The sequence below is a fragment of the Opisthorchis viverrini genome (genome assembly GCF_000715545.1).
Source record: "Opisthorchis viverrini unplaced genomic scaffold opera_v5_249, whole genome shotgun sequence".
In the NCBI taxonomy this organism is placed as follows: Eukaryota; Metazoa; Platyhelminthes; class Trematoda; order Opisthorchiida; family Opisthorchiidae; genus Opisthorchis; species Opisthorchis viverrini.
Window position 1 is genome coordinate 216,016 of NW_008751907.1, and position 9,896 is coordinate 225,911.

At 47.6% G+C, this 9,896-nt stretch overlaps 1 protein-coding gene across 1 annotated transcript in view; it reads left to right on the forward strand.

Annotated features, from left to right (window-relative positions):
- T265_09012 (hypothetical protein) overlaps positions 1-9,896 on the forward strand; it is a gene marked incomplete at both ends in the record, with an annotated part of 137,165 nt that overhangs the window by 115,376 nt on the left and 11,893 nt on the right. Inside the window, 3 exons of the mRNA XM_009174973.1 lie at positions 3,268-3,412; positions 6,582-6,737; positions 8,214-8,365. Of these exons, the coding sequence (XP_009173237.1) occupies positions 3,268-3,412; positions 6,582-6,737; positions 8,214-8,365 (453 nt within the window). The remainder of the gene's footprint in view (positions 1-3,267; positions 3,413-6,581; positions 6,738-8,213; positions 8,366-9,896) is intronic.

The following is a 9,896-nucleotide window of genomic DNA, read 5'->3' on the forward strand; positions in this document are numbered from 1 at the left end:
TTGAACTAGATGCTTCAGATAGCCAGTGGCGTCTTTCCCTCCATTTTGAATTTCTCCGGGACCAGACACACCAGTGAATCAGGTTTGGGACCACGTCTATGGTCAAAACAGTCTCTGTCCCACACGGAAACGCAATCGGGACCAGTAGTGAGTTTCTCTGTATCACGTCACTACCTGTTCATTCATACCCTTCATCTGGCCAAGCCCAGAATACGTTAACGAGTTACGAAGTGTTATTTCCTGAGGGCATTCGAAGTATATGTAGCAAGATAGTGCTAATTAGTGGTGAGCTACCTGTATCAAACATGCAACGATGTACCTTATCGGTGGTGACATGTTGTTTCCACAACAGGCAGGCAATAGCGCGCGAACACCAACTGCCGAAAACAGTAAGGTTAGGAAAATCATCAAATGTAAGAGGATTGTATGTATACAATAAAAAGACGTTCAGTACAGCGGAGGCATATCTTATAGATCAGTCATTTGACGTCTGGAAGTCGACACAGTCATCACGGAAAGTATAACGTTCTTGATAGGAAACTTTATGCGCACAACTGGCTCTGCTTTCTTCAACAATTTGTTTATAAAACGGATTGTCGCACATGTTCATATGGTGAAACGACTTCAGATATCAGATATTCATCGATATCAGTATGTTATCAAAAACACCGTTCTTTTATGGTTCATCGATATCAGTATGTTATCAAAAACAGTCTTTCAATTAGACGGGCAGTGGTGGCTTTTCTACCAAACTATTTGGTGACAAACGTGCAAGAAAAAACCCTTGAGAATCGTTGGATGGTTGTGTCTTCTAAAGACAGGGGAAACGAGGAAGTGACTCGGCGAATCGGGGATGAAGGAGCAAGCTGAATGGTGTTCTAGAAAGTACTGTTTTAGTTGCGAATGCTCACCAGAAAAGAACCCTGAATGACCAATGGATTAGCATCACCACAAGTTTAGAGTGCGTTTATGCATTTCACATGGAAAGTGAACGGAAATGGCTGGAGCACAGCCACAGCAATAAACCACAGCATGTCCACAACGTCAGGACACGTTTGCAACGGACATGTTTCGCTCGGCAAACGGTCTGGAACCCGAGCTGGTAGGATTCACCACTATGAAAGTAGCCTTTTCTCACCTGCGATAGCTAATGAGGATATCGGTATTGCAGGCGGTCCTTCGAGAACTTTACAAACTGATGCAGTGGTGAAATAATAAGCTTTTAAAAAATTGAATAATCGAATCTGTGTGACCAATCCTTTACCAGCAACTACTTTCGATAATGGGCTTAGTCTACTCCCAGACCCACTATGACATCACTTAAGGTAACTTCTTTCGAAAACGGAAACTGGATTATTCGTACCAATGAAAGCGGTCAATAGGTACACTCACCAGTAACGCACGTTCAATAATGCAATCTCGATGTTTACAGAAGGGAGTCTCCACTGTTGTAGCATTAGGCCAAACGGCAGCTCGCTCCGTTCTCGAGGCCTCGTCAGTTGGATTTCCCGACCCAGTGTTGGCATAACAGGAATGGAGAGAAGGGAAGCAAGATAAATGGAGACCACTGAGGGTGCTTTCAAGTTCCATAAGTCGGGACATAGGATCCTCCGAATTGTCCACTGGTGCGTCGACTGAGGAACCTGGACTTTGCACACGGTTGACGACTTCATTATCGGGGGATACGGGGGCGACCCGGTGAGAATATTCTGATTCGGACGCACTAACGGAAAACTCGGAGATTGAATTACGATTGTGCCTCTGCATTTTCAAGATTTTGGTGTGTTTTTTGCCCATCAGATGCTGATTGAGCTGCGAAAGAGATGAACAATCTAAGTTGCAGGAAATGCACCTGAAGGGCCCTTGGTTATTGTGAGTACTTGATGAATGTGGGACTTGTGCAACGGATGGCGACAAGGCAAGAAGTTTTTGACGGTGCTTGTGTCCATTAAGATGAGCGTCTCTTTGCTCGAAGGAGGTGAAAGACGTGTCGCAAACCGTGCAGGTGAAGTTTTCTGAAAGCAATACTCAACTAACCGGATGTAACACCTACCTTTAGGCTGCGTATTCTTCCGATGCTGGGATCCATGCAAGTGTTGCTCATAAGAAATGCGTCCGGTACATGAAACATTGCAGGACTTGCAAGTAATCAACCCTCCGTATTGCGTAATCGTAACTGTGTAGGTGCTAGGATCTCCTAGAGACACATTTTCATCGGAAATTAGACCGTCTCGAAAAGATGTCGATAAAGGTATGCCAAAAGATGGATTTTGAGGCCAAGAATTAAATCCGAGGTTCGGTTCACGAGAGTATATGAAGTGAGCCATCAGGGCTACCAAAACACAAGAAGTGATATTAGTGAACAGTGAATGGAAACACCAGAAACCACTGCGAGGATATTGGTGCACCCGCAAAAACAGTTCTGCCACAAGATTACACGTTTAAATATCGACGGCAGAATTCTAGGAGACTATGCAGAAACATTCATCTCATCCTATATGAACTTCTTCCTTCAGAATAAGAAACTGGGAGACGAAGTCCGCCCATGTAACGTGAAAACAGCCAATAGTCCTAACTTTTAAGTGCCGACTGCGATTACTTCATTTACCACTGCGATTACCTGGTTCTGGATACATCAATTCAGTAACACCCAGTACTTCTCCGGAAAAAATACGAACCGAGCATTCGCCCCTAGAAATATCTTCATAGTGGTTATACACTAGGTCGAACAGAATGAGGCTTCAGTGGTATTGTAATTCGTTCAGTATGGTGGTTTAAAGCGCTCTTAGACTGGACGCCTGTAGAGTAAACCAACCGAGTTTAGCGGAGTTGGTAATAAGCAAGACCTGCATCTTTTACCTGAATACGCTCCCAAATAACACACACAGACTATAAAGTAGTGCTGCAAAATAAAGTGTGATCAAATCCAAACATGAAGTTCACAAAGGAGCCAGCCCAGACCTAAAGGTGCCACATTGGCGTGGTGGCCTTGAGTGCTGCAATGATCCCGCAGGCTGTACTGGCTGGAACTCCATTTCAAAATATGAAACAATGCCAGGAAGGTGAGAGGGGAGAGCTTAGACGAAGAGCAGCGAGACCATGTTCTACGGGTAATTGTGTTACGAGGCGGTTTGGAGGTAACATCATACTGTCCTGGCAGTATGACATGGCGACCAGCATGTCCATATTCATCGGAGCAGCGATGCTGCCTTCCCTCGAGGATGGGTTAGAAAAGGTTGGCTCTAAAAACCACACACTCCGATTTAGAAAAGGTGGCTCTAAAAACCACACACTCCGATCCCCCAAAGTTTTACCGTGAGAGCCGGCGAATTGTTCAATACGGTCCAAATACTTTTGGAGCTAAATGGTGGTGGTGCTCAAAGGACGCCTGCTGTGCGCAGCCACATCAGGAGTGAGACACTAATGCTTTACTCTCTTCACCTTCAGGTTAGGCCGACTCCTTGCAGACGACCTGGTTAGACTAAGAAGTCACCGGATCCGAAAATGCTCGCCAAGGAAAGCCCTACTACATGTCACCTCGCGGGTCGGACTTTCGAGTCAGAAGCTGGGGGCAGGGTGAATTCAATTTCAATTTATCAGCTATAAGCCGTGTGCCATAGGCAGAGTGTTTCCAGCTGCAACAGTTTCGATTACCGGAAAACGGGAATGTGGAACGTACAGCCAAGGCCTTGGAAGTGAAACCATGTTCAGCTTGTTCGGAAATTGGTTAGCTACGCACTGAAGTCAATAGCTTTGATGTACGAGCGCCACTCACTACTCGATTTGGCCATTTCTGCAAATGTCATAAACCAATGGTGATTTGAGTCCCAGGGTCCCCATACAGAGAGGCGGCGGTTGTCCACCCAACTAAGTTTACTGGCTAGTGTTTTCATACTTCGTTGCGCGTCCACCTCTCGGTCGCTTGCACTTAGCACAGGACTGGACAGGGTTGGGCGAAAAGATCTCTGTAAGGCAAGTGGCCTTCTGGCATGCGGAGTACGTGTCGTGACCAGCGTAACCTATGAAGCGTGAGCAATTCATCTATCGCGGGAGATTTCCTTCTTCCTAAGACCATCTGGCGTACCTCAGCATTACTAATCCGATGTTCCCACCAGACCTGACCAATGTTTCGGAGATACCGATGATCAAACACTGATGTCCTCTGAGCGTAGGGGTCACGTCTCTGATCTAAAAAGCAATATGGATCGCACCACCGCAGTGTAAACTCTTCCATGGACAGCAAACTCGCGCCATGTCGGGATCATAGGTGTCGGATATTGGCAAAAGCTGTCCTGGCCTTTCGATTCGCGAAATAATCTCATCTCCAGCCAGCCCACCGGAACTTATACAGCTTCTCAGGTAAAGAAATTCATCTATCACGTCGACTGGCTCATCTGCATGAGGTGTGGGTTTGATCCCACCCAGTCATGTAGCAGCACTTTACAAGTTGCAGGTGTGAAGCGCATGCCAAACCGTGCGGCGGATTTACTTATATTATTTAAAATCGTTTGCATCTGAGAATGATTTGAAGCAAGGAGAGCAATATCGTCTGCATACTTGATGTTTGTGAGGGAACGTCCCAGAGGCATTGCGACTCCCGAGTTTTCAGAGGCAGGCAGAGAAACTTCAAGCAGCATACCATAACGACTGACTGATCGTTCAGTTGTAGCACACTTCCCATGCCTAACTGCGATGCCACCAGAACGAAGCACACGGAAGGAAGCACGGCCTGTCAACTACTCTTCCTGGGTAATTCCCATGGTTGCGATCACGAAGACGGACGGGAGAATCAGCATGTGTGCTTATTATTCGAAAGGCTTGAATGCGGCACTCAAATCACATCACTATCCCCTCCCGGTTCCAGCGGACCGATTTATTAAATTCAATGTTGGCACTTATTTTGCTAAACTCGATCTGGCTGATGCCCATGTATGGAATAAAATTTCAGATGACTACAAGGGTCTTCTAACCATTAACACGCACCGTGGTATTTTCCGGTTAAATCCTCTCCCCTATGAAGTAAAAACGGCGCCAGCCATATTCCAGATCATGGGTGCTATGGTTAACAGGCGCCGTCGATAGCACTCAAGACAGCCTCTGATCAGGAATAAATCTTTCGCCGCTCGTTCGCAGCACTTGACTGAAGCCAGAAATACGGCTTTCATCTCCAACTGGGAAAACGTACATATCTTTTTACATCCATCAAATACTTGGATTTTATTTTCGGTTAATCTGGCCGACATCTTGACTCGGATAACATTGATGCAATTCAGAGAACACCACCAATGACGGATGTGTAAGACATTACAGTGCATTACCACCGAATGTGCCCCTCAACTATCTCTTAAAAACGATGTTCCTTGGAATTGGTCACCCCGGTGTCAATCAGCTTTCGACACAGTTAAATCATTTCTATCGCTAGACCTTCTGCTTACACATTACGACTCAACTATGTATAAATAGTAAAATAATAGTATCGTTCAGCTGTAACACCCTTTCGGTGTCTAGCTGCCATGCCACCCATTCCATGAGGGCTGGGATACTGCTGGGTTGCTCAAGCCTAGACAAGAGAAGTACAGATGCAAGGGTCCGGTTCGAACCACGGACCTTCTGGTCAGTAAATTCGCGCTGTAAACACTGAGCCATATCTCGTCCCCATCTATGTATATCATTCTAGCGTCAGATGCATCCAACCGTGGAATCGGAGCAGTCATTTCCCACAGATTTCCTGACCGGACCTAAAAAAAGCCATCACCCATACAGCCCGATCTTTGATACCAGCCAAACGCAATTAGTCAAATAGAAAAATAAGCACTTGCAATCGTGTTTGCCGTCAGGAAATTCCATAAAATGAATTACGATCACCGGTTGAGACTTCTCACCGACTACAAACCGCTTGCTAGTATTTGCGGTTCGAAAAAAGCCGTTCCGGTATACACGATAAATGTTTTCCAGTGCTGGGCGACCATTCTCCATGAATATGGTCTTTCAATCAAATACCAGTCCATGGATATCATTGACCACGTAGATGCCTTATAAAGAGTGGTGGACTCACAGCGACAACCGGTCGAAGATACAGTTGTAGCTTCCACTTCTGTCGAATCCGAAGATTGCAGCGTACTCGCTGCATCCATTCGGGCCCTTCAGGTTGCTGCAACAATGATCAGGACGAAACCAGATTTGTCCCCGTGCTCTAATAAGCACTACACCACCGAACACGCTGGCCATCATTAGTGACACACCACATTGGGTCCTTATCGCATCGACGATTTTGTCTATCTGAAGTAAATAGTTGCTTTTTGTTAGGCGGAAGTCCACACTCATATCGCCTTACCAACCGCAGTTAGGCGCTACTACGGTCAAGAAGCTGGTCAAGAGAAATGATTACTATTTTGTCATGTTCGCTAGTGTTGTCAATTGAGAATTCGGGAATTTCATGCTCAACTCAATGACGGAGAACTAGTTCAAGTGCCCCGTTTTTATATCCGGTCTCCAGTCGTCTCCAGATATAGATATCAGAACCCGGCTACTTTATAGAATTGAACGAGATGCTCAAATGATGTTGCGGAACCTCACCACAGAATGTCCACGCCCATCAATCTGGAGCACGACACGCCCACGGTTGGTCAGTCAGCCGCTACTCGAAGTAGCTGTGTACCCGCAATCAACCCCAGCATCCCAACAAAATCTGACGACAAGCACGGTCGAAAACAGATGAAGCCTTTCACAAATTCCGGGTGAGTAGTATTTCGCTTGTTATCGCTGGTTTAGGAGTCACAAATGTTCCAGGTGCAGTCGTCGTGGCCACGAAGATTTCTCGATCTCATAAGCCACAGTCCCCAGAACACAACCGTACAGCTCAAAAAAGGCGGTCCAATTCAGTGACGGCGACAAAGAAAGTTAACTGGTTGCCAAAGGAAGTTTGCAATGGCTCTTATCAAAAACATGCCAGTTCATTTGCAGCTACAAGATCACACTGCTCAGTAAACCAACGCGGAAACGAATTCGTAAGCCGCACGTAAAACCTGGCCGTAGGCTGAAATTGACTGGCGGGGTCGACTTCTCCATAAGGTTCAATGGCTCGTCGGAACATGCCACAAACTTGACTTCATGTGGCCGGATTGGATCGATAAGCTGAAAATGTTGGAAAACCTGACTGATTCTCTTTGTAACCTCACGCACGCAACATCCAGGAGTGCCGCCGAACAAACTCACTTTCCGAAGCATTCACTTCATCATCATCATCATCGACAGCATGATATCAATGTTCAACACATATACCTCGATGGTGTACAGAAACGAATAAGAGTGGATGGGGGGTAGCTTACCACAACAATTCTGAGGTGCCTACACCTCCAGACACTCATTCGGGCAATCTGGATAGAACCTGACAACAAGAAAGCCAATGACATCAGTTAGCAGCTATATCTTGCAGCGTCTCCAACAAGGCGCAGTGGAGATCACGCTGTCCCCATTCTGGAAGGCGAGTAGCACCAACGGCATCCAAACGTTTCATCATCATTATCAGTTGTAAAAACCGCGTACTCGTGGTACACTGGTTGTACCTGTCACAGTTTCGTTCACCGATTCGGGGAGGTGGGCTAGGTAGCTGCACGTTGGAGGCGGGAGCTGATAAAATAGTGCGTAAATACAGCACTATAGGTGAACTGAAATCGTTCAGCTGTAGCATCCTTTCGGTACCTAACTGCCATGCCACCAGAAGGTTGCACGAGGGCTGGGATACTGCCAGGTTGCCCAAGCCTAGACAGGGGAAGTCGAGAGGCAGAGGTCGGGTTCGAACCACGGACCTTCCGGTCAGTAAATTCGCGCTCTAACCACTTGGGCCATCTCGCCCATAGGTGGACTGGTTAGTGGGAGGATTGGGAAGGGAGCTATAAAGTGAAGGCAATAGCTTGGATACATGAGCGTCATTGCGGGTGCGACTAGGCCATGTCTGACAATGTCTCTAACCATTGACAAGGCCCGTCCCCATCCAGGAAGACGGCAATGACCGGCGCATTCCGCACACTCCGGTCGCCCAACGGTTGACCGTGCCCGCTGGCGCATTATGCAATACGGTCGAAATAATTTTAAAACCAAAGAACCCGGTGCCGCTCAAAATTCACCTACCGTGCGCAGCCGCATCAGGAATGAGACAATAATGCCTTATTCCCTGCGCCCTCGGGTTAGGCCAACTCCCTGCAGCCGAACAGGTCATCGCCTCCGGACAAGGTCCCCAAAGAAAACTCGACTGTCCGCCGCTTCGTGGGCCAGACTTCTGAATCAGAGGCAGGGGCAGGGTCCTCGAATAAAACTCTACGTCCTCCCACTGCCTTGTGGGTCGGACTTTTGAGTCAGGCTCAAGGTGGGGTACTTCAAACAAACCCCCTTCTTCGGCTTGGGCAACCGGGAAGTATCATTTGCCCGCGCAGTTCGGTGTCCACCGATGTCCCTTCCCAATCCCTTCCCACCACACAAACAAACGTCGCTGGGCCATTTGATGGTGATGAAGGGCCTCACGCTCTTACTTCTAAACCTACGATACCCCTTCTGCGTAGGAACTTCTAACGTCCGTAATCTACGTAGCAAACAGGCAATGCTTGCTGAGACCTTATACTCCCTTGAAATTGATGTACGCTGTGTCTCCAAAGCACGCATACAAGATCCGGTTATACATCTCAGGACGCCAAGGATAAGCTCAGCTCTTTCACATTTCTCCATTCGTGTGTCCGGTGATCCAGAGGCGATGGCTCGTGGAATATATGGTGTGGGAGTTGTACTCAGCTCCAGAGCTGAACGCGCTTTGCGGGATTGGATCCCAGTGAGCAGTTGTGTTTGCGCCGTCCGGTTATCCAGTCCAGTAAGGCCCTATGCCTCTCGGCATAAAAAGGTGTACCCCAACGAACTGTTGTTCTGAGGCGGAGAAGGATGCTTTCTATCGAGAGCTATCTGGGCTCATTCGTCAAGCAAAATGCACTGACATTGTGATCATTGCAGGCGATTTGAATGCCAAAGTAGGTCGTCTGGGCTCCTTGAAATCACATTAGGGCGGTCGATTTGGAGTCGATGCTCGCCGAACAGACAACACAGATGGACTCCTTCAGTTGTGTGCTGATCATCAACTGTTTCTGTCCAGTACGAACTTCCAACGTTCGCACAGCGTAACCTGGCGGCCCTCAACTGCAAATCAACCGTGGACCCAGTTGGACCACGTCATCATCATCGTCATCATCATCATCGACAGCATGACATCAGTGTTCAACACCGATGCTTCACTGTCGTACAACCATGACTTATTTGAAAGCCTTATTGTAAAAAAAAGAGTAAAGTTGGCCGGGGAAGGGACTTAGTGCTAGCTTAACACAATCATTTCGAGGTGCCTACACCTCCAGACATTCACTCAGGCAATCTGGAGAGAAACTGACAACAAGAACGCCACTGACATCGGTTGGCAGCCATATCTTGTAGTGTCTCCAACCAGGCACAGTGAGGATCACGCGGTCCCCATCCTAGAAGGCGAGTAGCACCGACAGCACCCAAGCGTTTCGTGATCTCCTTCATACTACTGTGCCAGGTCAAGGGTTGGCCACCTCTCTGTTTAGGCCACTGAGTTGGGCATGGAAAACAGCACTCTCTTCAGCAAACGATGGTTCAGCATACGTAACACATGTCCCAACCAACGCAGATTCTGGTGCTGGACACATCCTTCAATGGAAGTACCCGTTACGCGACCGAAAACACGCTCTCTAACTGCCTCGTTACGGATTCGCCGACACCAACCCACACGAGCTATGGTTCTGAGACAACGATTGTCGAACACCTAAAGACGTCTCAGGCCGGCTGCTCGAACAGACCAAGTCTCACAGCCAGCCAACAAAACAGCCCGTACTGTAGCT